Source organism: Pollachius pollachius (assembly GCF_949987615.1).
Source record: "Pollachius pollachius genome assembly, chromosome: 8".
Lineage (NCBI taxonomy): Eukaryota > Metazoa > Chordata > Actinopteri > Gadiformes > Gadidae > Pollachius > Pollachius pollachius.
Window position 1 is genome coordinate 2,200,707 of NC_136941.1, and position 27,459 is coordinate 2,228,165.

A 27,459-nucleotide genomic window follows, 5' to 3' on the forward strand; every position below is an offset into this window, starting at 1 on the left:
TCCCTCTCTCTCTCTGACTCCCTCTGTTTCCCTCTCTGTCTCTCTCTCTGAATCCCTCTGTCTCCCTCTTTCTGTCTGTGTCTCCCTCTCTCTGCCTGTCTCCCAATCTCTCCTCCCTCTCTCTCTATCTCCCTCCCTCTCTCTGTCTCCCTCTCTCTGTCTCCCTCTCTCTGTCGCTGTCTCTCTGTCTCCCTCTCTCTTTCTCCCTCCCTCTCTGTCTCCCTCTCTCTGTCTCTGTCTCCCTCTCTCTGCCTCCCTCTCTATCTCCCTCCCTCTCTTTCTCCCTCCCTCTCTGTCTCCCTCTCTCTGTCTCTGTCTCCCTCTCTCTGTCTCCCTCTCTCTCTGTCTCCCTCTCTCTCTCTTTCTCCCTCTCTCTCTTTCTCCCTCCCTCTCTGTCTCCCTCTCTCTCTCTTTCTCCCTCTCTCTCTGTCTCCCCCTCAAAAGCAAAGCATTGTTGGGAAGTAGGACACCCCCTGTGGCGGGCGACCCCTCCCCAATCCCCCCCAGCCCATGCCCTAACTTTGTTACCCTTTGATCGCCGCGGCAACCGTCTCTCCTCATCCTCCCTCCCGCTCGGCTCCGACGGCCGCCAAGGCCAGGCATGGACTCCGGCGGCCCGTCGGAAAGCCAGAACGGCAGCTTCCCGCCCTCCGTCGCCGGCGGTGTCGCCGCGGGCGCGGGCGAGGGCGGCGCCGCCTGGGGCGTCACGGGCAGCGGCCCCTGGCTGCTGGCCTTCATGCTGGGCGCCATCATCCTCATGACGGCGTGCGGCAACGTGCTGCTCATCGCCCTGGTGCTGGCCCACCGCTCGCTGCGCTGCACCTCCAACTGCTTCCTGGTGTCGCTCTTCCTGTCCGACCTGATGGTGGCGCTGGTGGTCATGCCGCCCGCCATGCTCAACGTGCTGTGCGGCGGCTGGGTGCTGTGGCCCGCCTTCTGCCCCGTGTGGCTCTGCTTCGACGTCATGTGCTGCAGCGCCTCCATCCTGAACCTGTGCGTCATCAGCCTGGACCGCTACCTGCTCATCATTTCGCCGCTGCGCTACAAGCAGCGCATGACGCCGCCGCGCGCCCTGCTGCTGGTGGCCGCCGCCTGGGGGCTGGCCGCGCTCGCCTCCTTCCTGCCCATCGAGATGAGGTGGCACAGCCTGGGCCACGGGGGAGGAGGTGGGGGAGGAGGTGGAGGAGGAGGTGGTGGTGGTGGACACCACCCGCCGACGCACGGGGTGCTCGGCGGCGGCGGCGGCGACGGGGGAAACGCCAGCCTGTCGTCGTACGGCTCCCCGGCGCCGTACCCGCCCTCCTACTTCCAGCTGGCGGGGGCCCCCGGGGCCCCGGCCTTCCAGTGCCGGCTGCAGGTCACGCTGCCCTTCGCGCTGGTGGCGTCGGTGCTCACCTTCTTCCTGCCGTCCGGCGCCATCTGCTTCACCTACTGCCGCATCCTGCTGGCCGCGCGCCGCCAGGCCCGCCGCGTGGCGGCCCTCAGCCACCCCCCGCTGCCCCACCAGTACCTGGGGGCCCCGTCGCGCCCGGCCTCACCGGGGCCCGCCGCCGGGGCCCCCAGGGGCCCGGCGCAGGAAGGGGACGACTACAGCCACCAGGAGCCCACCGCCTCCTGCAGCGCACCGGTAAGGGTTAAGGGTGAGGTCACCGCCGCTAAGGGTGAGGTCACCGCCGCTAAGGGTGAGGTCACCGCCGCTAAGGGTGAGGTCACAACAGCTAAGGGTGAGGTCACCGCCGCTAAGGGTGAGGTCACAACAGCTAAGGGTGAGGTCACCGCCGCTAAGGGTGAGGTCACCGCCGCTAAGGGTGAGGTCACCGCCGCTAAGGGTGAGGTCACCGCCGCTAAGTACGAGGTCATTACCGCTAAGGGTGAGGTCACCACCGCTGAGGGTGAGGTCACCACCGCTAAGGGTGAGGTCACCGCCATTAAGGGTGAGGTCACAACAGCTAAGGGTGAGGTCACCACCGCTAAGGGTGACATCACCATCGCTAAGGGTGACGTCGCAACCGCTAAGGGTGAGGTCACCGCCGCTAAGGGTGAGGTCACCGCCGCTAAGGTTGAAGTCACCACCGCTAAGGGTGAGGTCACCGCCGCTAAGGGTGAGGTCACCGCCGCTAAGGGTGAGGTCACCACCGCTAAGGGTGAGGTAAAGACCGCTAAGGGTGAGGTCACAACCGCTAAGGGGGACGTCGCGACCGCTAAGGGGGACGTCACAACCCCTAAGGGGGACTTCACAACTGCTAAGGATGACGTCGCGGCCGCTAAGGGCGACATCGCCCTGCTAAGGGAGACATCACAACCGCTGTGGGTGAGATAAAGACCGCTAAGGGTGAGGTCACAACCGCTAAGGGGGACGTCGCGACCGCTAAAGGTGATGTCGCGACCGCTAAGGGGGATGTTGCGGCCGCTAAGGGGGACGTCACAACCGCTAAGGGTGACGTCACAACTGCTAAGGGTGTCGTTACGACCGCTAAGTGTGCCGTCACGACCGCTAAGGTTGAAGTCACAACCGCTAAGGGGGACGTTACAATCGCTAAGGGTGACGTCGCAACCGATAAGGGGGACATCACAACCGCTAAGGGGGACGTCACAACCGCTAAGGTGACGTCAGAGGATGAGGGCGGGAATCAGGCACGCTAGGACCCTCCAAGGAGAAGATAACCCGCGGGATAGGACGCTGGTAACGGAGGAATAAAAGTAGGCTAAGCCTGATTAGTCTGAGGTGAATGAATGGGAAGCAGTCAATCATATTTACAGTCTTTTCTATCGGCTTTTGTGTCGTTTTGTTTCCTTTTTAGGGACAGGAAAGTGAAGAAAGGCGGTGGGGGGGGTCATGGCATGTATACAGAGCTGCAGGTTGGGATGTCGAGAACTGCGAGGTGGTGCTGCTTAATTTCTCCGTCTGTATGTTCCGGCGCGTTCTGCCACTTCAAACGCTTCTGACAGTTCGCCGTCTCAACGTCGCATTATGAAATGAATTCAAATCCCCTCGCGGAGGTTTCCATTGAAATGCAGGGGAGGGAAAAGGTTTGATGGTTCCATGGGAGCGAGTGGCTGACAGTAAGTGACACACAGTTCCTCGTTTTAAAGTAATCACTTTATCTATCGCTCGTCTTTTCTTGACAAATCGTAAACAAAGAGAATCGGCTGGAGATAATGTGTTTGTGTTTGTGTGTGTGTGTGTGTGTGTGTGTGTGTGTGTGTGTGTGTGTGTGTGTGTGTGTGTGTGTGTGTGTGTGTGTGTGTGTGTGTGTGTGTGTGTGTGTTTGGGGGGGAGGGGGGGTCTTTTCAATCAAAAGCACAGAATTTCAGGCACACACACTTGTGCACACGCAGGCTTTTGAATAAATTATAAGCACACTGGAGTGTGGCGGTTAATTAAGGGGGTTGAGGGTTGAGATAAGAAACAAATGAGAGAAAGTAATTAAAAGCTTAATCGAGAAGCCCTCATTAAAACGACAGCCTGTTCCCTTTGTAGATATTAGCGGTTCGGAGGAACAACATCTCAACGTTGTCACTCGAACCTGATACCCTGTCTCTGGGGGGGGGGGGGTTAAGAAAAAATGGACTCTCAGGCTTTGAGTAAAAATAACAAGCGGGAGATAAGGAAGGAGAAGCAAAAGGTAAAAAGAGATGGAGGTTAATCGGAGAATAGCGGTGGTTGGTCGTTTGACCTGAAGTCAAACGACATCCTGAGACAGGATGTGGGATGTGAGACAGGGTGTGTGGTGGGAGACAGGACGTGGGGTGTGATGCAGGATGTGAGACAGGGTGTGTGGTGGGAGACAAGATGTGGGGTGGGAGACAGGACGTGGGGTGGGAGACAGGACCTGGGGTGTGGGACAGGACATGGGCAGGGTGTGAGACAGGATGTAGGTGTGAGACAGGACGTAGGCGTGAGACAGGACGTGGGTCGTGAGACAGGACGTGAGCAGGGTGTGAGACAGGACGTGGGGTGTGAGACAGGACGTGGGGCGTGAGACCCCAGGTCCTGTCTCACACCCCACCTGTCTCACCCCCCACGTCCTGTAGGTGTGAGACAGGACGTGGGGTATGAGGCAGCACATGAGACAGGACGTGAGGTGTGAGACAGGACCTGGGGTGTGAGACAGGACGTAGGGTGTGAGACAGGACCTGGGGTGACCCATGTGTCTCTCACCAGAACACGAGGTGCTGAAGAAGCCCACTTTGGTCGTTCAAAATTAATCAATCACACGTCTACCTCACGAGAAGAATGTGACATTTAGAGGAATTAAATAGAACCGGCTGTACTTCTTCCGCTGTGTGTTGTATCAGTAGTTATTTTAAATAGATATTATATTTATAGGATGCCTTGTCCGTTATTCTGATCTGTTTGAACACTGTAAATGATTATTTTGTGTTGAGGAAATGTTACTCATACGTTTTTGACGCTTATCTTACTGCACAAGATATTTATCTAATTTGTATAAAAAGACATTTTATTTATTATTAATAGGACTTTATTCAAAATACTTTTGTGGATACCCAAAGACATAAGATACAAGAGTTAAACGGATATATATCGTGAACGTCAAATGTTACGTTTGAAGAAACCTTCCTGAATTTAATTGGCTTTTGATTTCATGCTGTAACCCACCAAATGAATCAAATGAACGATCAAATGAAAACGGACATTAAAAACTGATCAGGGCCATCCCACTACACATTTGTTCAAAACAAAAATAGTACTTAGCATTGTGTTGCGTCTTATCCTAGATATCTGTGTTGCATACGAGGAATGGGTTTATCTAGTGATTTTAAGTGCTTGGCACTTGGTTCTATGAACATCCTTACCATACCGGCAGCGATATATTGTTGTTCCTCCTTCTTCTGACAATGTGCTTAGTGTAATCCATCAGCTTTTTAAACAAACATCTAAAAAGAAGGTTTTAATTGTTGGTTTAAAAAGCCAACAACGTTAGATGTATCCTTGTACTATGTGGAAAATATGATTTTGGGGTCTTGTCAGTGGTTGTTGTTTTTTCATGTTGTTGTTGTTGTTTAACGGTCATGTGTATCCGTCTATTCACTGAGAAAAATTTCCCCAAGGGGACAATGAATAATCGATCTATGAATCTATCTGATTTGCTTTGGATAAAAGCGTCTGCCAAATGCCCTGAAAGTAAATATTAATGTAATTGTTAATGTAAATGTAAATGTTAATCTATTGGCGCTGCCAATTGAAAACCACTGTACTATATCGTGATCACCCCTAACCCCTGACCATTAACTCCTAACCCCTGACCTTTAACCTTTACCCTCCCCCCCCCCGCTGTACCGTAGCTCTCGGTGAACAGCGAGCGGCGCCTGGCCCATCGACAGGGCCGCCGTGCCCTGAAGGCCAGCCTGACGCTGGGGGTCCTGCTGGGGCTGTTCTTCGGCGCCTGGCTGCCCTTCTTCATCACCAACATGGCCGAGGTCAGTGGGGGGCCGAGGGTCAGGGGTCAGATAGTCTTATGGTGTGTTCGAGATGCCTGGTACACCACCCGCACGAGTTGCTCTTGTGATGTAATTTCCTGGCCGGTAGCTCTTAAGGGCTGATAGCGGTCCCGCGTTCCCGCAACGCAAGGGGGTTACGAACCCCTTACTTCCTGGCGGACCCTCCTCACCGCAAGGGCCTGACGCGCGCCTCCCAAAAACGTTCACCTTCCGTCGGGCTGTGATTGGTCCGCTCACTAAAACCCGACGCAGAACCAAAACAGGGCTGATTCTGACGTGGGACCAGAATCGGCCCTTTATAGCGTTCCCGTTTCATTGGCTGGTCATTCATATTAAGAGCTACATTAGCCTCTTGAGCGAACCAGCTCGAAAACAAACACCACTACTTTGAATTGTATCGCAAGCACAGCAAGACCGTGCAATGCATAAATTGGTGACCGGATTAAAGCAGCAGTGTAATGAAGTGCGCAAAAGCATTTGAAATCGTCATTAAAACGACCAAGGTGGCACAAATACGTAGAAAAAACGACTCATTACGGGCACAGCCATCTTTGTTTGTCGAGCCGTGCGGTCTGACTCACTGAACTCGGTATACTCTCAGAATCCCGGGTGGGACCGACCAAAAGGGGGCGTGCCCCGAGGAAATGCCGCAATAAAGCTGGGAGACTAACCTATTTGTGCCGTGGCCAGGCCTCCAATCCACTCACAGGGAAACACGTCATGTTACTTCTCAAACTACACCACCCTATAGAAAACACACAGACGTACACACAGACACACCGTCCGTCTATTAATGGTGGGCAGAGGGGTAGAGCCTGCTCCAGAAGTAAACCCATCTCTTTAAAAGGTGACATATTACACCACCAGGTCAAAGCCGTTTCGAAAATCGGCCCCATATGACATCACTAGTGGGCGTGTCCACCTAGACCTGTGCTGCATAGATCAGTCTACCAGCCTACCCAGTGGACTGAAGTAAGTTATCCAGCACAGATCTAGGTGGACGCGCCCACTAGTGATGTCATATGGGGCAGATTTTCGAAACGGCTTGTAAGGCCAATCACACCCCCACCTGGTGGTGCAATATGTCCCCTTTAAACTGGGCTCATCTGAATTGGTAATGGCACTTGTTCTGCTCGCTGGCTCTCAGCAATGTCAATTCCATCTGCGCACCCCCCCCTCTCCTCCCCCATTGCACCATCACCGTACCCCCACCTCTCCTCCCCCACCACCACACCCAATGAGGTGTGTGAACACCCCCCCCCCCCCCCTTCTTCCTCGATAGTACTGGAACCTCTACTTTACCAGCTGTCTCCTCCTTCTCCTGTTCCCCTTCCTCCTCCTCTTCTCCTCCTCCTCTTGATAGTACTGAATCTACTTTACCAGCCGTCTGCCCCTTCTTCTCCTCCTCCTCCTCTTGATAGTACTGAATCTACTTTACCAGCCGTCTGCCCCTTCTTCTCCTCCTCCTCTTGATAGTACTGAATCTACTATACCAGCTGTCTCCTCCTTCTCCTCTGTTCCCCAACCTCCTCTCCTCCTCTTGATAGTACTGAATCTACTTTACCAGCCGTCTCCTCCTCCTCCTCCTCCTCCTCCTCCCCCTCCATCCTCCTCTCCTCCTCTTGATAGTACTGAATCTACTTTACCAGCCGTCTCCTCCTCCTCCTCCTCCTCCTCCATCCTCCACCTTGCGTCTCGTCACGTCTTGTTTTCGATCGTGGGGAGAACAGGAATAGCGTTCGTCCCGTGGGCACGAGACGAACCAGGCGCACGACAGGTCAAGGCGGGGGCTTTCTGTCGCTAACGGAGTTACGTTACGAGACTCTTTCGTAACATTCCTTCCGGGCGTTGGGGCTGCCACGGTAACGGTTACTATGAGAACTAAGGCGCAAAGTTGACCGACGAGTCACAGGGGCACAGAGAAGAAGTGCGGTGAGCGCAGGTCCGTGAGCCCGTCACAAAGCTAAGGTTCGATCCCTCGGACCCCCTGAACCTGGGGTCCCCCACCTATCTCCCCCCGTGACCTCATTATTAGGGCTACGGATTACTCAAAAAAATAAATCAAACATCTCCCGTGGCTGCCCCCCATTCGCATATCAGGTGACCCTAAACAGGGTCACGACCCCAAGAGGGATCATGACCCCAAAGTGGGGAAACCCGTCTCCACGTGGGGAGGTGACGGTAAAGGAGACGAAACGTTGACGCATCTCTCTCTCTCTCTCTCTCTCTCTCTCTCTCTCTCTCCCTCTCCCTCTCTCTCCCTCTCTCTCCCTCCCTCTCTCCCTCCCCTCCCTCCCCTCCCTCCCCTCCCTCCCCTCCCTCCCTCCCCTCCCCCCCCCCCCCCCCCCCCCCAGGCGGTGTGCGACTGCATCCCCCCGGCGCTCTTCGACGCCATCACGTGGCTGGGCTACTGCAACAGCACAATGAACCCCATCATCTACCCGCTCTTCATGCGGGACTTCAAGCGGGCGCTGGGCAAGCTGCTGCCCTGCTGCTTCTCTCGCTCGCCCCGCCGCCCCTCGCCCGCCCTCTCGCTCTCCCTGCGCAACTCGGGCGAGCACCGCGCGGCCGGCGACTCGCCCTCGCCGTCGTCGTCCCCGGACGCTGTGTCCGACCCCGCCCACCCGCCCGCCACCGCCACCGACGCCGTCAACCTGCTGGACGCCGCCGAGCACGCCGGGATAGAGCTGCCGCTGCTGCTGCCCAATCAGGTGGAGGCGCTGGACTGAGGGGGGGGCGGGGCCGCCCGAAGGTACCGGCTGAGGAACGCGTCGGGGGCCAGGTGGGGCCCGCACCGCACGCCTCGCCCTTCACTGGGCCTCATGGTTATATTCATCCAGTTAAGGAACAGCATTCGGATTATTAAGTTTCTCTCCGTCTCCTGTCCCCCCCTTTCCTCCTTCAGTGTGTGTGTGTGTGTGTGTGTGTGTGTGTGTGTGTGCGGTGACACTGATAGAAGAACTAGAGGAGAGTCTGGAGACCGGAATGGTCAAAAAGACCCCTGGCTCTGGACCAGGGCCCCCAGCAGGTCTGGACCGTCGACTGTGGACCAGGTCTCCGGCCCGGCTCCAGCGGGGACCGGATCTCGTCTGCAGCGTTCAGTACGGACCTGCAGCTCTCGGACGGCCGCCGCAGCGTTCGCCGGGGAGAGAGACGTCCGACACTCGACGGGGGAAACGTCCTTTCGAGTCGCCGCGATAAACCACGCTTTGGCTCGAGCCCCAGAGACGATAGCCAATCAGGATGCGGCGTTCGGTGTGTGGGCGACTCCTGTGTTTCCGAGTCCCCTCGATGGACGGGCTCTACAGCCTGGCGCGAGGCCCGGGATCCGGAGACACAGCGGGGCTCTTCACGTGGGAGGGAGACGCTTTCTCTCGTCCTTCGTCTATACCTCTCTGTGGTCAGACCGCTGATGGCGGCGGTGTGGTTCCTGTGTGGGTTTGAAGCAGAGGTTGTGGGGTGCAGGGATTGGGGGTTGGTGACCCCCAGAAGGCCCACAACTGGATCCAGGAGGGGATGGACGATGGGGGAACGCTGAAACACCCGCAGGGAGAACTGCAGGCGCTTTCCTCGCGCTGAGACGTTTTGCAAACAAACCCGTAACCAGTGACAGTGACAGTGACTCAGTCTCTCTCTCTCTCTCTCGTAACAAAACACCCCGAGAGGCTTTTAATTGTAGCAGTGTCAGAGAACATGTAGTCAACCGAAATATTAACACGGCGCCATTCCATCTGCGAGTGACACATTATTATTATTATCATCATTTGGTTTTTTTGGACGAAAAAGAAAAGAAAAAAAGAAAATCACTTCACTAGTCAAACTGAAATGGGTGTCAACAGTGTGGTTATGGTTTGGCAGAAGCAACCATTGGTTTAGAAGTCTGCGATCGATTCACACGCATTCATTCATTCTTTGTTTTCCTCCTTCAGTCGTTGGATCCCCAGTCTATAAAAAATGACTCGAGAAAAAAAAAGTGTCACTAGAACAATTAAAAAACCTCTTTAAATCAACGTAATGTTAGGCTAGTGGCTTGTCTGGGTGGCTAGACACTGGCCTGTTACAAAGCAATACACACATTCACATTATGGGGTGGGGGGGGTCGGCGGAACAACAAGCAGTACTAATGGGACATACACTGGTTCGGAATAAATAAAGAATGTCAACTCCTTGAAACTTCCCCGACCGAATCGCTCGCTCACCGACGACACGACACGAAATGATTGCAAAAACAAGCATTTGATTGCAGCGGTAATTTCCATGGCAACCGAACCACCAGATGGGATAATATTCTGGGATGGCGATGGCACCTGCGGCGTCGCCTGCGTTAAATTGAGCAGAATATTCCGTGGATAATTTGAACATCATCTGCTCCACCGGTCGCTCGGCTCCGAGGAGAATACACAAACACACACATCGCTCGACACTGGCGGGTCCTCACCAGACACTGGCCAGCCGGTTAAAAAGCCATAATGACTTAAAATCTAAATGATAATCTAATCTAAATGCCATACTGATAATGACTAGCAGCGGGCGGGGGGGGTGTCTGAGTCCAGGGCGAGATGGCAGCGTCCCTCCCGTGAGTTTGTAGCGTAACAGAAAAAAAGCGAGAAAACAAAGCATTTCCTGTCACGTGTTCGGTTTGCCCGCCCCCTCCCCCCGCTTGACGTGTTTGCTCTGGGGGGTCCAGGGGGCGTCGTCCCACCCCCAGGACAGGTGCCCTCCGTCCTCGGCGGGACTGTCCGGGGCCCGGGGGCCGGTCGGAGGCGGGGTGCGGGAGACCCCGGGGCGATGGTCGCCGGCGTCGTCGTCGTCGTCGTCGAGGGACGCCAGGAGGTCCGAGATGTCAGGGATGTCCCAGCCGTCGCCCGCCTCCTCCTGTCCCTCCCCCTCCGTCTCCCTCTCTCCCTCCCCCGTCTCCCTCTCTCCCCCCCCCTCCGTCTCCCTCTCTCCCCCCCCCTCCGTCTCCCTCTCTCCCTCCCCCTCCGTCTCCCTCTCTCCCTCCCCCTCCGTCTCCCTCTCTCCCCCCCCCTCCGTCTCCCTCTCTCCCTCCCCCTCCGTCTCCCTCTCTCCCCCCCCCTCCGTCTCCCTCTCTCCCTCCCCCTCCGTCTCCCTCTCTCCCCCCCCCTCCGTCTCCCTCTCTCCCTCCCCCTCCGTCTCCTCCCTCTCCCTGGTGGCGCTGGGGTGGCTGCCCGGAGGCTGGGAGTCTGCGAGGGTGGAGGGGTCAGGGTGGTCCGTCTCTCTTATAGTGACCGAGTTCAGGGGCCCGAAGGAGGCAGAGGCCCCGGGGGCCTCGCGGGTCGGCACGCCAACTGCCACCAGGATGGTGTCCATCTGCTTCATGTAGTCCAGGTGACCTTTGACCTGGGGAACACATGCGCAGAACCCTTTATGTCGGAGCCTCATCACAACCGCGTGGTTGTTAATCCGCTGTGTTTGAATCAGTTAAATCAAGTTCTTGTCTGCTGCGTGTCGCGGCCTGATGTACGTCGCGGGGCTTCGGGGAGGAACAGCCAAACACCGACCTGGTTCTACTGATTCTAGCGCCACAGAAGTCGGGACCGCCGAAGGTCAACTGGCGTTCCCTCGTTCACAAGAGTGGCTCTCAAAGGACTGGGGAGAAGGTCGTACCTGGTTGGGAACTGAAGACCAGCATTGGCCCTTCTGTTGGTCTCTGTTTTACCTGACATGTTAAACGTGACCCCGGTCGAGCTGTGGAATCGAAGCCCTCTCGTAATAAAAGGTCCATCATTTGATAACAGGCCATGTGTGTCACTCGTCTGTGTGTCTTGGTTGGATAAAGAGAAGCCCAGCTCCAGTTCTGCTGAGCTGCTGATTGATACACACCACACACACTTCGGTTAATTTAACAAAAGGAAAAAAAGGATCTGTAAATAAAACTGGTGGAGCATTGGAGACACAAACGTTGACGAGGACTAGAGGGCTACATTGAAATATTTTTTTATTTCTAGAAAGCTCTGATAATACTGAACGCGGGTTTTTTTACACATCAAATTCGTCTCCTAAATCAATGTTATAAAGTCGCACTCTAATTTGGTTTAGTGAAATCCGAAATCCGGTTCAGTTTTGCCATCCAGAGAGAATACTCTCTAAGTGCTCCCTCAGTCATGACTAGATAATAATAGACCACAGCGTTTTGCCGCCACACAAAAGTGCTGCAGTGTTTTCCCATTCTCCGTGATTTAGAGTCAAGAGTTATTTAGTCACAGCTTCACTCCCGGAGCGATTCAAAACGCAATCGCTTTGGATTCCCCTCTGTTCCGCCATCCATCTTAAAACCTGCGCCCCGACAGGGCGGCAGAAGGAGGTAGACCGCGTTGGCTGGTAACAGGAAGGATGCTAGTTCGATGTGCCGAGGTGTCCCTGAGCAAGACACCTCACCCTGACTGCTCCCGACGAGCTGGCTGTCGCCCTGCGTGGTTGTCACCGCCGTCGGTGTGTGAAGGTGTGCATGAATGGGTGAATGTGAGGCGATATCATACAGCGCTTTGAGTGGCCGCTAGTTAGAAAAGCGCTGTATTAATGCAGTCCATTAAAGGTTGTATCAGTATGCATCAGATTCTAGGCCGAAACATAAATTAGCACATTCATCTGATCTTTCCTCTCTATCCGCCCGACCCTTAAGCAGGCCGTCAAAAAACCCCGTCTCTGTAGGCAACCTATGCTCCGAGATTGTACACAAAAACAAATGGTACTACCAACCTCTCAACCACTCCCAAAATAAATAGTATTCCAACCAATCACCGACAAAGGGTGGGTGTTGTGGGGTTTTGCGCTGCGTTCATGAACGTTTTTACTGGATGCACGAACCACGGAAGGGAGGGGCGAGCTGGCTCTGTTGGTTTGGGATCTCGCTTCAAATACCAGCAGAAGACACGTGACCCAACATGGCTGAGACAACCTTTAAGGACTCACCACCGAGGACAGGTCCACGTTGATGACGCGCTGGTCGTTGAGCTCCACGGGCTGCAGTCCCGCCACCGACATCTGCGCCGCAGAGCTGCGGTACAGGAAGCCCAGCAGCCAGTCGCCCCTGATGGAGGCACAAGGTGGGAAAACCACAACATCACCACGACATCACCGCGACGTCACCGCGACGTCACTGTGACATCACCACGACATCAACGCGACATCACCGCGACATCACCGCGACATCAACGCGACATCAACGCGACATCACCGCGACATCACCGCGACGTCACCGTGACATCACCATGACATCACCGCGACATCATCGCGACATCACCGTGACATCACCGTGACATCACCATGACGTCACCACGACGTCACCACGACATCACATGGCATGACTCGTGGCTAACTGGTAGGGCTGGGCGATTAATCAAACTTTGATCGCGATTTCGATTTTAGCGTCAAACGATCACAAAACTAATATAATCAAGGTTTCTATTGTTTCTACGATTATTTGTATTTAATGTTTTAAAGAAAGTGCAGACCAGCTGGGTACATATCTGTACATTATTTTAGATTTGAACATTTTGTGTATTTCTTTAGAGCGAAATTTCAAAGTTCTCAGTTACAAAGTGTTTTTTGGGTCATGCTGAATACATAAATCATGTTTACAAACTCAAAAAGAATCTTTTGAATAATCGTGATTTCCACATTGACCAAAATAAGCGTGATTATGATTCCTGCTAACTGGCCCACTGCATTCCCTAAAACACGCCGGTACGACATGTCGTGGGGTTTGAAACGTGCAGCTCATCACACTTTAGCCCACGCTTTTATTCAAAGCAGCGCACGTTGAGTTCAGATACACGTCATTATTTAAATATTCACTAATATATATTTGATGTTTTCTCTTCTAACTCGTCCATCCTCCATGGCTGTAAACAGATGTCGATGTATTTATCTTTATCTTACTGATACACTGCCTGATAGGCGCTGCTAGACCCCAAAATCCCTCACGGGATTTACTCAGCGTTATCTTATCTTATCTTGAGGAGCCTGCAGACTAAGGCCCCGCCCACACGGAGCCGATTTTTTGGTGAAACGGCACAAGTCTTGTGCGTTTCGGCCGACCGTCCAGACGGAGCCGGCGAATCCGGTGGCCGAAACCGCACATTTCTGAAGCCACCCTCGGAGGTGGTTCCAGATCTATCCGGATCTATGCGGTTTTCGTGTTAGGATTCGTGCGGACGCCCTGAAACACAGACGATGACGTCATCAGCCCCCCACCAGCTGGGGGACGTCAGAGTTGCGTTGAATTTTTTATTCATCATTTTATTTGTATTCTTTTTGTCGCTTTAAATAAAGCCCCTTGATACATGTATTTACTAACTGTACATTAAAAAGTATTTCCTCTCAATTTAAAAAGGTGACCGTATGTTTGTACCCAGCGCGCAGGCTTGATGCGCTCCACGTTCCTCTGTGGAGAACCGGTGCCTTGAACATGTTACCACAGCGTTCCTACAGCCCGACGCGGTGACGCAATGACCCCGTCTTTACGGAGATATTCCTGCACCGCATGAAACCAAACCGGGTCGTTTTCGCCCGTTTGGGCGGGGCCTAGGATCGGGGTCTGGGGGTCCTGAACGGGGGGGGGGGGGTCTTACCGGCAGTAGCCGTTGACGATCTTCCCGGCGACTACCCTGCTGATCCGCTCCCAGGCCTTCTCCGAGCCGTCCACCGGGGCCCCCAAGAGCACCACATCCTCCACCATACCCTCACTGCCTGCACGCACGCACGCGCACACAAACACGCACACACCGCACACGCACACACACACACACACACACACACACACACACAGGTCACCATCGGTCCACTAATAAGTAGCCAGAGGAATCAGAAGGAGAAGGTTGGAGGGCTTTCTACGATTTGTCAATTAATGGGAATATGTTATTTTTATAATATAATATAATACATGTATTCTTCAGAGTAACTGACCGAATATTGAAACAAACAATTTGTAGAAAAACTTCTTTGGGGGGAATTAAAACCATTTGAGCTGACAATTGTTATAATGGAAATCGAAATAGCGCGACTTAAAAATAATTAGTTTCTGTCACTACTACAAGCCAGCGGGTCCTGGCAGCAGAACACAGCCTCGTTGTACCTTTGTCGTTGGCCAGCTCCTGCAGACAGTAGTAGATGACTCTGGCCCCCAGGCTGAAGCCGATCAGACTCACCGGACGTTTCCCCTTCAAACACACGAGGAGAGCGTCACCAAGCAAGCTGCTTTAACCCTGATTGAGCTGAGCGGATTTGCAAAGGCACCGCCGTTCTGAGCAAAGAAATCAGAGCTATGTCAACACTGATAACGACATCTCAAGATTAGCCCGGGGTGAAACTATTTATCCTTCGCTCAAACCAGCCGGTTTGTTGGTTGGCAAGCTAGTGTGAGCACAGGCAACGTAGCTTCAGTTCCTACAGCTCACTACTAGGCGATGCTAGCAGCCTACAGCTACAGGGTATCTCTTCCTGGTCCAAGTGTGAACCAGAAAGCAACTCCACTCTGACACAGCGTAGCTCCACACTGATGTAACCACGATGCCCTCTTCGCTGGCTGACCTGTCCTCTCTCATTACAACAAGGCCTACACGCAGCCATGAATGAATGCAGTGCATGCAGTCTCTAGGTAAAGGTAGCACAGGTCGGTGCATTAGCTTCAGGTGTGTCTGAGGGCGTAATAGCAACCTCTGTGTATAATAATAATGATAATAAGCGGGCGCTGTTGTGTTGGTGTGTTCTTCGGCGGGCCTTTGTACTGCTATAGCGGTGCGATTACGTAAAGGGGACATATTACACCGCCAGGTGTGAGTGTGATTCGCCGTTATAAGCCGTTTTGAAAATCGGCCTCTTCTGACATCACAGGTGGGCGTGTCCACCCCTAGACGTACGACGGATAGATGAGCAACGTTTCCTACAGTCCACTGGGTAGGCCGGTACACCGATCTATCCAGCGCACATCTAGGTGGACACGCCCACTTGTGATGTCAGAAGAGGCAGATTTTCATCCCCTTCAGACGGGTCCTGCGTTCGGTAGCCCTGCGGGTGGCGGCCTACCTGCCGTCGGCTCTGCAGCACCTGGGCCAGGTGCTTGCCCACCTCAGCAGAGCGGCTCAGACACACGCACCACGGGTGGTCGATGACGGACGCCGCCGCCAGCAGGCCGGCCGGCCAGGTCAGCGCCGTCACGATGCCTGCTCAGGGGAAACGGGCGGCGGGTCAGAGCCGGGCGCCGGAGCAGAGCTTCACAGCGTAACATTAAAGCGTAGCATTGTAGCTTAACATCGTATTGTGTCATTGTGGCCTAGCATTGTAGCTTAGCATTGTAGAATAACATTGTAGCTTAACATCATATTGTATCATTGTGGCCTAGCATTGTAGCTTAGCATCGTAGAATAACATTGTAGCTTAACATCATATTGTATCATTGTAGCCTAGCATTGTAGCTTAGCATTGTAGAATAACATTGTAGCTTAACATCGTATTGTATCATTGTGGCCTAGCATTGTAGCTTAGCATTGTAGAATAACATTGTAGCTTAACATCATATTGTATCATTGTGGCCTAGCATTGTAGCTTAGCATCGTAGAATAACATTGTAGCTTAACATCATATTGTATCATTGTGGCCTAGCATTGTAGCTTAGCATCGTAGAATAACATTGTAGCTTAACATCATATTGTATCATTGTGGCCTAGCATTGTAGCTTAGCATCGTAGAATAACATTGTAGCTTAACATCATATTGTATCATTGTAGCCTAGCATTGTAGCTTAGCATTGTAGAATAACATTGTAGCTTAACATCGTATTGTATCATTGTGGCCTAGCATTGTAGCTTAGCATTGTAGAATAACATTGTAGCTTAACATCGTATTGTATCATTGTAGCCTAGCATTGTAGCTTAGCATTGTAGAATAACATTGTAGCTTAACATCGTATTGTATCATTGTAGCCTAGCATTGTAGCTTAGCATTGTAGAATAACATTGTAGCTTAACATCATATTGTATCATTGTAGCTTAGCATTGTAGCTTAGCATTGTAGAATAACGTTGTAGCTTCACATCATATTGTAACATTGAAGCGTAACATTGTAGCTTAGCATTGTAGAATAACATTGTAGTTTAACATATTGTAACATTGTAGCGTAACATTGTAGTTTAGCATTGTAGAATAACATTGTAGCATAGCATTGTAGCATAACGTTAGAGTGTAGCATCATAGTGTAACATTGGAGTGTAACATTGTAGCTTAACATTTCTACATAGCATTGTAGCGTAACATAAGAGTAACATTGTGGGGTAACATTGTAGGGTAGCGTTTTAGCTGAACATTGTAGCGTAACATTGTAGCATAGCATGGAAGCGTAGCATTGTAGCATAGCACGGAAGCGTAGCATTGTAGCGTAAAATGTGTTCAATTTCGTTTCGATCGCAATAATGACAAACATAAAAAGCGTTATCCTCTCGAACGCAGAAGTACATTTTACAGTAGACCAGAGCCCTAGCTTGACGCCCCAACCACTAGCGCCTCGTAGCCCAGCGCGTCCGCGGCTCCACCCACCTGACAGGATGGTGTACTTCAGGGCCTCCTGGGCAACCATGCCGACCAGCCCGTCCAGCAGAGAGGCCATGGCCGAGCCCAGGTCCCGCAGGAAGCGAGACTCCCACACCAGGCAGTACTGCTCCCCACACTCCCCCAGGCTGCTCCACGGAGCCTGGAAGGAACCTGGAGGAGGAGGAGGAGGGGGGGGAGGAGGAGGAGGTGGAGGAGGAGGAGGGAGAGGAGGAGGAGGAGGGGGAGGAGGAGGGAGAGGAGGAGGAGGAGGGAGAGGAGGAGGAGGTGGGGAGGAGGAGGGAGGGAGGAGGGAGAGGAGGAGGAGGGAGAGGAGGAGGGGGGGAGGAGGAGGGAGAGGAGGAGGAGGAGGGGGGGAGGAGGAGGAGGGAGGGAGGAGAAGGTGGAGGAGGAGAAGGGGGAGGGAGGAGGAGGAAGAGGAGCAGGAGTTGAAGGAGGGGGAGGTGGTGGAGGAGGGAGGAGGGAGGAGAAGGAGGAGGAGCAGGAGTTGGAGGAGGGGGGAAGGAGGAGGAGGTGGTGAAGGAGGAGGAGGAGGGGGAGGAGGAGGAGGAGGAGGAGGAGGTGGTTCAGGGGCGACAGGGGATCATTGTTCAATGGCAACAGTCCAAGAGGGAGAAAAACTATCAAGTATAAATAGAAAGTCACTGAACAAACAAATTATAATAATTGTGATGAACGTGATGTGGGGGAGGAGATGGGGGAGAGAAGCTGGTTGTTTGGGGGGGGGGGGGAGAATAGGAGATGGAGGGAGGGGGGAGAGGAGGAGATGGAGGGAGGGGGGAGAGGAGGAGATGGAGGCGGGGGGAAAGGAGGTTGTGCATAGGGGATGGGACGGGGGTCCATTTGCCAGGGGGACGAAGGGCCAGAGATCCACTTGTGTCTAAAGTGGTTCTCGGCATCGAGTATTTCAAAGAGGGCACCTGTGTTTACGCCGACAACCACCGCAATTACCGCTGGGCTGTGTAAAAGTGGTTTGTTTTGCCGGAAGACAGCGAGGGTATACTGCGGTTGGAGGGATTAGGGTGCAAGTGGGGGAGGTAAGTGGATGGGTGTTTATCCCCGTACACATGTAGATGCATTCCTCATTGGGCGATTGGTAGTAAATATTTACAATAAAAAAAAAAAGGTACGATTCGATGGCTATTATTTGTGTGTCATCCAAGCTCAGATATCAGCTTTTAGTCAGTGAAGTGCACTGTGAGAATATCTGTTGTCTGAGCCGGGAGAGAAGCCCTGATAAGAAAGGAGCCGGAAATGGCTTATTTGGCTCTAAGTCAATTTAGCTAATTTCTGACCAATAAGGGCCTTTCTTACAGGATTAGTTCCCTGATGGGAATCCATTTGCCAGCAACACTGCACAATTGGGGAGAAACGGGGACATTTAGCTGGGTTGTTTAGTGTCAAATCTCTCTCTCTCTCTCTCTCTCTCTCTCTCTCTCTCTCTCTCTCTCTCTCTCTCTCTCTCTCTCTCTCTCTCTCTCTCTCTCTCTCTCTCTCTCTCTCTCTCTCTCTCTCTCTCTCTCTCTCTCTCTCTCTCTCTCTCTCTCTCTCTCTCTCTCTCTCAGGACTTACTGAACTTGCCCCCACACAGCCAGCCGGTCACTGCGATGGTCAGGTGGAGGTGTTTCCCTGAGCTGAGAGGCAGGAACTCAAACTCCTCGATCGCACCGATGCACTTGTTCATCTTGTATCCTGCAGACAGAGGAATGCAAACAAGAGGTTGAGGTGATTACACACCTCAAGAGAGAGGCAGTGAGAGAGAGAGAGAGGCAGTGTGAGAGAGAGAGATAGAGGCAGTGAGAGAGAGAGAGAGGCAGTGAGAGAGAGAGGCAGTGAGAGAAAGAGAGAGACACACAGACAGACAGATAGGGACAGAGAGGAAGTGAGAAAGAGAGAGAGGCAGTGAGAAAGAGAGAGAGGCAGTGAGAGAGAGAGAGAGAGGGACGGACCGAGAGAGACGGGCCGAGAGAGACAAAGAGAGAGAGAGTACAGAGGCTCCAGGGCCCGCACTTCAGGGACACAATCACAACCGACGTAACGGATTCAGACTCCGTAAACGGGCTGCGTCCATGAAGTGCTTTCCAACACCCGTGGCTCTCTGAGCACTCTGCAGGTGGACCGCCACCCACACACCTGGCCCGGGGTCAGCCCTGGTGTTCCACAGCGGTTAACTCAAGTACCTCCTCCACACCCCCACACACGAACCGGCAGGCCCCCCCCCGGTCGAGGGGACGGAGCTCAGCCTGCAGTCATCCCCCAACGCGGCGGTCCCCCCCGATGTAGTTTTGTCATCACCAACACCTTTGTCATCCCCTTAACATGTTGATAATCCCTCTTCTACAGTCCATGTCTTCCCTGACGTCCGAGTCATCACCGACATGTATGTCCTCTCCATTACGTGAAGATCATCCCTCTGAAGTCTATGACATAGTCTGTCCCGCCCCCCCCAGACTCACCGGTCAGTCCCGCCCACCCCAGACTCACCGGTCAGTCCCGCCCCCCCTTCAGACTCACTGGTCAGTCCCCGCCCCCCCCAGACTCACTGCTCAGTCCCCGCCCCCCCCTTCAGACTCACCGGTCAGTCCCCGCCCCCCCCAGACTCACCGGTCAGTCCCGCCCTTCAGACTCACCGGTCAGTCCCGCCCACCCCAGACTCACCGGTCAGTCCCGCCCCCCCCAGGCTCACCGGTCAGTCCCGCCCCCTTCAGACTCACCGCTCAGCCCCTCCCCAGACTCACCGGTCAGTCCCACCCCAGACTCACCGGTCAGTCCCGCCCCCTTCAGACTCACCGGTCAGTCCCGCCCCCAGACTCACCGGTCAGTCCCGCCCCCTTCAGACTCACCGGTCAGTCCTGCCCCCCCAGACTCACCGGTCAGTCCCTCCCCCAGACTCACCGGTCAGCCCCTCCCCCCCAGACTCACCGGTCAGTCCCTCCCCCAGACTCACCGGTCAGCCCCTCCCCCAGACTCACCGGTCAGTCCCGCCCCCCCCTTCAGACTCACTGGTCAGTCCCGCCCCCCCCAGACTCACTGCTCAGTCCCGCCCCCCCTTCAGACTCACCGGTCAGTCCCGCCCCCCCCAGACTCACCGGTCAGTCCCGCCCTTCAGACTCACCGGTCAGTCCCGCCCACCCCAGACTCACCGGTCAGTCCCGCCCCCCCAGGCTCACCGGTCAGTCCCGCCCCCTTCAGACTCACCGCTCAGCCCCTCCCCAGACTCACCGGTCAGTCCCACCCCAGACTCACCGGTCAGTCCCGCCCCCTTCAGACTCACCGGTCAGTCCCGCCCCCAGACTCACCGGTCAGTCCCGCCCCCTTCAGACTCACCGGTCAGTCCTGCCCCCCCAGACTCACCGGTCAGTCCCTCCCCCAGACTCACCGGTCAGCCCCTCCCCCCCAGACTCACCGGTCAGTCCCTCCCCCAGACTCACCGGTCAGCCCCTCCCCCCCAGACTCACCGGTCAGTCCCGCCCCAGACTCACCGGTCAGTCCCGCCCCCTTCAGACTCACCGGTCAGTCCTGCCCCCCCAGACTCACCGGTCAGCCCCTCCCCCCCAGACTCACCGGTCAGTCCCGCCCCCAGACTCACCGGTCAGTCCCGCCCCAGACTCACCGGTCAGTCCTGCCCCCGCCGCCCCGAACAGGGAGCCCATGATGACGATGCCGGTGGCCGAGCCCAGAGCAGCCACCCCCCCGGCGCCCAGGACGGCGCTGGCCCCCGCCGCCACCAGGGGGGCGGCCAGCCCCCCGGTCACACCTGGCAGGGAGCAGAGACACAAGTCAGTGTTAGCGGACGGGGGTTCGAACGCACCCCATCAAATGTTGGGGGTCACTTAGAAGATCTTTTTTTATGCCGATTTTTTTTCTTCATATGTCATAACGGACATGAAGATTTTTATTTATTTTTTTACAACATTTCACATATTCGTATATAAAATATTACTCCTATTTGATACAATATTTTGACCCAAAAAAAGGGTAATGTTGTCCATCAAATAATGAGCACAGACACCTTCCCACCCCAAACCACCCGTCCCAGCTTCTCCCTTTAAGTCCAGATCTTCCCCAGAATGACTATTGAAGTGTTTGTCCAAAGAAGGATTACAGAAGGAGCATATACAGTTAAGCACAATGTTTCAAATTTTTTTAAAGAAAAGCACCGTTTTTTTCCAGTGAAGATTACATTAACTGAATCAGAAATACAGTCTAGACATTGTTAATGTGGTAAATGACTATTCTAACTGGAAACGGCGGCTCCTTAATGGAATATCTCCGTAGGTGTACAAAGGCCCATCTCCAGCAAAACATCCCTCCTGTGTTCTAACGGTACATTGTTTAGCTAATCGTGTCAAAAGCCTCATTGATGATTAGAAAACACTTATGTTAGTACAGGTGAAAACAGGTCGACCATGTGGGGCCCTAAACTCGTTTGACATTGGAAAGTACAGAGGGGCAGGTGTCATTCGTACCTGAGACACGCCCACTGCCCTCCACACACATCAATACCTAAACCAGGGGTCTCAAACTCGCGGCCCGGGGGCCAATTGAGGCCCGCGGGATGATATTTTGTTGCCCCCTACTTGACTTCAAAGTTTAGTGTTAGTGCGGCCCGGGCGTTGTTGTCAAACGCACATTTTTGCTTAGTGGCTTGCCACGCTTTTTTATCACTTGTGGTAGGGTGACCAGACAGTTCTAATTTTGAGTTGCGTGTCCTGAGTCCCGACAAAAGCCAAAGGACGCTAAAATGTCCCGGTTACCACCAACCACTATGAAATGTCCCCTGTTGTCAGCGATCACATAGCCAATGTGATCTAATGATAAGCCGATCATTATCTTAGATTGGGTCAGTTGTGCTCCTTTTTTCTGTGGAATAATTGATGCGGCCCAGCCCAACCCGGACTCTACCTCCGGCGGCCCCCAGGTAAGTTGAGTTTGAGGCCCCTGACCTAAACCCACTCCACTTGTTCATCATAACGGACTCAACCACGTCTGTTCATTCATTCACAGCGCCGCCCGTTCGTGACTCATTATCGTCCCCATGCAGACAGTGAGTCACAAACACCCATCTTCACAGAGGTTAAAAATAATGTGGCTGTCCGTATCCCTCCCGTGGGCGGCTTGCTAAACCGTGTGCCGGATATCAGAGACACCGACCCGGGCTGTGCCCTTTAAAACAGACGTCCAACGGGGTCGCGGCATCACGCCACACGTCAGTGTGGATCAGAGCGATCGCCCAAACCCAACTCACCAATCACGGTGCCTCCGCCCACGGTGGCCAGGCCAATCAGGAGGTAGCGCCGCAGCTTGCGTCCTCTCTCCTTCCTCTTGCGGCGCGATGACTCCTCTCTAATGCATGCAGAGAGACGGAGACAGAACATGTGAGAGTAGGAAGGAGACAGGGCCTATCTGGAGCGGAGGCTCACAGCCGGTAAACAGCCGGCACAAGGGGCTGCTTGTTCCCAGCCCGTCCTCCCATAAACCCCCGCGCCTCCGTGGAAGCACATGAGGCCAGCTCCGCACGCACGCCACTCGCCGCTGGGTGAATCAGCCTTCAGTCGTACCGGCGGTAAAGCTGGATGCAGGTGAGGCTTAGAGAGAACTCCTACGTCATCTCCCTGACATGTTTATCATCCGTCTAAAGCCGATGTCCTCCCGAACATCCGAGTCATCCCCAACACGTTTGTCATTCCCCATTACATGTAGATCACCCCGCTGAAGACTCTTGTCATCTCCCACCTCCCTCTGAAGTCTCTGTCATCTCCAACATCCATCTGAAGTCTGTGTCATCACCAACCTCCCTCTGAAGTCTCTGTCATCCTCAACATCTCTCTAAAGTCTCTCTTCCCCAACATCCAGGTCATCACCAAAACTGTTGTCATTCCCCATTACATGTAGATCATCCCTCTGAAGTCTCTGTTATCTCCAACTTCCCTCTAGTCTAAAGTCTCCAACCTCCCTCTGAAGTCTCTGTCATCTCCAACATCCATCTGAAGTCTGTGTCATCTCCACCATCGCTCTAAAGTCTCTCTCTTCCCGAACATCCAGGTCATCACCAAAACGGTTGTCATCCCCGTGACATGGTGATTGTCCTCGTACGTCATTCTTATAATCTTTGCGCCGCTCATCCGATGTGGTAGACAGCCTCGAGCCGTACCGGCGATAAAGGCGGATGCGGGTGATATTCAGAGACAGCGGAGCCCACACACGGGACACACACACACACACACACGGGACACACACACACACACACACACACGAAACAGGGAAGAGGCTGCGTGCTCTGAGACGGCCCTGCTGGGAGCGCTGGGAATGTGGGACGACATGCGGGAACGTTTCAGCCGGGAAACAAAAAAACTACTTACAGTTGAAGGGAGTCCTACATTAGGCAGCCGCAAAAAGAGAGAGACACACACACACACACACACACACACACACACACACACACACACACACACACACACACCAGTATCAATGGAAGATACAGACCCGCTCACATCTCACACCGCCATCTCATGGATCCTAACAATCATCAGACTCACTGCTCTGCCCCCCCCCCCCCTTCCAGCCCCCCCTCTCTTACTCGCTCTCCTCCCCCCCCTCGGTCAGCGTCTCCCCCAGCGTCTCCTCGAACTCCTCCAGCCGTCGGGGGGCGACCCGGAGCAGGGAGCAGACGTGGCGGATCAGGACCCGGGAGCGAGCGTCGTACTGCCCTGAGGACACACAGAACCGGGGGGGGGGGGGGGGGATAGAGAGTTGGAGATTACCTCTGTGTTGTGACGAAGACGTAGGTGTTATGGGGCTGACGTAGGTGCTGGAGAATACAGGTTTTTGGGCGGAGGGCATCTGTGTTGGGGATGACGTGTCTTGGGAATGATGAGATGTGTCTTGGGAATGATGAGATGTGTCTTGGGAATGATGAGATGTGTCTTGGGAATGATGAGATGTGTCTTGGGAATGATGAGATGTGTCTTAGGAATGATGAGATGCGTCTTGGGAATGACGAGATGTGTCTTGGGAATGATGAGATTTGCCTTGGGAATGATGAGATGCGTCTTGGGAATGATGAGATGTGTCTTGGGAATGATGACATGTGTCTTGGGAATGATGAGATGTGTCTTGGGAATGATGAGATTGGCCTTGGGAATGATGAGATTTGCCTTGGGAATGATGAGATGTGTCTTGGGAATGATGAGATGTGTCTTGGGAATGATGAGATTGGCCTTGGGAATGATGAGATGTGTCTTGGGAATGATGAGATTGGCCTTGGGAATGATGAGATTTGCCTTGGGAATGATGAGATGTGTCTTGGGAATGATGAGATGCGTCTTGGGAATGATGAGATGTGTCTTAGGAATGATGAGATGTGTCTTAGGAATGATGAGATGTATCTTGGGAATGATGAGATGTGTCTTGGGAATGATGAGATTGGCCTTGGGAATGATGAGATGTGTCTTGGGAATGATGAGATGCGTCTTGGGAATGATGAGATGTGTCTTAGGAATGATGAGATGCGTCTTGGGAATGATGAGATGTGTCTTGGGAATGATGAGATGCGTCTTGGGAATGATGAGATGTGTCTTAGGAATGATGAGATGTGTGCGGTGAATGACATGCATGTTGGAGGATGATGACACGTGTGTTTCGGGGACGACATCTTCTCAAAAAGTGAACGTTTTCCATTTGAACAAAGAGCTTACCGTCCTTGACAGAGAAAGTCACCAGGTCCTGAGGAGAAGAGAAAGGCGGCTTTAAGTTCACACAGAGGCTCCAGCAGACAGTCTGCTCCCCGTGAATAGCTCCAGGATAATAGAACTCTAATAGAACACGTTCATAAAGCCCTCTGTACCCGACCCGAACTCAAAGCTAGACAGAACCCATTCACTAAACATCAACGGGAAAAGGGTGCATATTAGCTTGCACATTCAATATATTTTTTAAATACATCACAGGACTCATTAGACGCATTAAAGAACGACAAATGAACAAAAAGGGAAGCGCGAGTTCCGTCCCAAGTGGGACAGACAGACAGACAGACAGACAGATAGACAGACAGAGATACACACACACACACACGCACAAACACAAACACACACACAGGCAGGCAGGCAGAGACAGAGAGACAGACAGACAGAGATACACACACACATGCACGCACGCAGGCAGGCAGGCAGGCAGGCAGGCAGGCAGACAGGCAGACAGACAGACAGCCTAGGGTACCTGTATGACGGGGGTGGCCCCCCCGGCCAGTAGGGGCTCCTCCAGCAGGATGGACAGGAAGGTGTCGGTCCCCTCAAACCCCAGGCCGGACAGGAAGGCGGCCATGACGGGCATCACCGACTCATCCAGGCCGAGCCAGACCACCAGGCCCTTCAGACACTGCTCCTGGAAGTCCCTGGGGGCACGCACACAGACACACAACACATGGTTACACAACTTATTACAACGGTCAACCAAACATGGTTACACAACTTATTATAACAGTCCACACAACATGGTTACACAACTTATTATAGCAGTCCACACAACATGGTTACACAACTTATACCAGTCCACACAACATGGTTACACTACTTATTATACCATTCCACACAACATGGTTACACAACTTATTACATCAGTCCACACAACATGGTTACACAACTTCTTATACCAGACCACACAACATGGTTACACTACTTATTATACCAGTACACACAACATGGTCACACTACTTATTAATTATTATAACAGTCAACACAACATGGATACACTACTTATTATCTAGTTTAGAGTGCCGTTTTCTGGTTGCAAACTCAACATTTCATGTACTTATTGTTTTTTGTACGTCCTTGCACTTAATAATAGTACTTAACATTGTGTAGCGTCTTAACCAAGCTATCTTTGTTGTATACGGGGAATGGGTTAACCGAGTGATTCTTAGTGCTTGGCACTTGGTTCTATGGACATCCTTACTTTACCGACAGTGAAATATTGTTTCTCTTTCTTCCGACAAATGTACTTATTGTAAGTCGCTTTGGATAAAAGCGTCTGCTAAATGCCCTGAATGTAAATGTACATGACCATGTCCTACCATGTATTTACTCACATAAGTACTGCTTTTAAGCGACGTAACGACATGCAACAACAGGTAGTTGTGGTGATGTGGTGTCTTTATGGAGCAGCATGTGTCTTCACAGTTCGGTGAGGGTGAGGGTTCATTTGGAGGGTGAGGGGTTGAGGTTAGGAGGTGGTGCCAGTGTGATCGTTATTGATCACAGTGTGATCAATTTAACAATGTAACACTGTGATTGATCACAGTGTGATCAATAACGTGTGTGTTTGGAGTGCTAACTCTTGACCGCCGAATACAACTGTGCCTCCACAGCAAACTTTTGGGTTACCGATGTTAGTGACGTAGTTGTTAAGCTACCTGACAGTCTTACTTTTCGAACACTATTTATGATACAGACTTGTTGTAACGGACCCGGGACTCTTGATAATAACTACAATATCAAAGGGATCATATGTGGGAGCCTGACAGGTGCTCTCTCGCCTCACCGGTTCCCGGGGCCGCGGAACAGCCGGCCCAGGGAGACTCCGCACAGCCCCGCCAGGGCGAACCGACCCGGCTCCGACAGCGACCTGCCGAACATCAGCGGCGGGCTTGGATCACCCGGACCCCCGGGACCCCGCGAACCCCCCGGATCTGTCAGGACGAAGACAAGTTCAAACCACGACTACGTTCTACGGATTCTAAGAACAGATCGTCACAAACATGCAGGACGTGAACTTCCTCCTGCTGTATCTGTGCTCGGGCACATGCCATACGGAGTAACGGAGAGTACTGTTGATATTTCTACATGTGTAACGCTTCTACTCCTGGGTGCACGTCACACAGAACCGTCGAGGTACCTGGGGTGAACTGTGCATCTGGATTTGACCCGTGTCTTGTCTCCATGTCTGTCGAGCAGTTTTTTATAAGAGCAGAGAGAGTGAAAGCTGCGGTCTGTAACTTATTTGGACTTTGTTTGTGCGCGGCCCCGTGACGCGGCGTCCACGTCTCCGTCGGCCGGGACGGGGCTACGTTCAAGACGGACACGTTCACCAAACATACAATACGCGGTTTAAAGGGCTGATACTGCGACTACATTGTTAAACTGTGGTGTTTATTAAATGATGAATATAATATAATTGCGTGGCATTATGTGGCCGATTTTGTCAAGAAATGTAGGGTATAATTTTGTCAAGAGACAAACTCAGCGCACTACTACCGTTAGCCAGCAGGTGGAAGTGGTTCATCTGTTATTTATCCTTGGCCCTGATATTGTAAAGCACAGAACATCTAGTTATTAACTTATTTCTTTTCTTTTTTTTGCTCAAGTAATTTCACGCGACACGTTATAGTCATAGTCAGTTATGTATTGGCATGATCTTTTAAGTTTCATTTCTTTAT

The 27,459-nt window shown here is 53.0% G+C and overlaps 2 protein-coding genes across 2 annotated transcripts; one reads left to right on the forward strand and one right to left on the reverse strand.

The window, feature by feature from the left end:
* Nucleotides 1–601: 601 nt before the first annotated feature.
* On the forward strand, nt 602–8,192 carry htr6 (5-hydroxytryptamine (serotonin) receptor 6; the record flags this gene model as incomplete). The annotated part of the gene is made up of 3 exons (XM_079740852.1): nt 602–1,627; nt 5,308–5,442; nt 7,818–8,192. 3 exons carry the CDS (start codon nt 602–604, stop codon nt 8,190–8,192), a joined length of 1,536 nt encoding a protein of 511 aa, XP_079596978.1.
* A 944-nt stretch (nt 8,193–9,136) lies between these two features.
* tmco4 (transmembrane and coiled-coil domains 4) lies at nt 9,137–27,013 on the reverse strand. Its single transcript, XM_079740882.1, has 15 exons — nt 26,919–27,013; nt 26,565–26,712; nt 25,245–25,419; nt 24,725–24,752; nt 23,608–23,737; nt 22,276–22,373; nt 20,641–20,784; nt 18,600–18,719; nt 17,016–17,180; nt 15,511–15,647; nt 14,561–14,645; nt 14,058–14,175; nt 12,397–12,514; nt 10,621–10,824; nt 9,137–10,419 (listed from the first exon to the last, which is right to left on the reverse strand). Exons 1-15 carry the CDS (start codon nt 26,962–26,964, stop codon nt 10,090–10,092), a joined length of 2,046 nt encoding a protein of 681 aa, XP_079597008.1. The 5' UTR covers nt 26,965–27,013; the 3' UTR covers nt 9,137–10,089.
* Nucleotides 27,014–27,459: the final 446 nt, after the last annotated feature.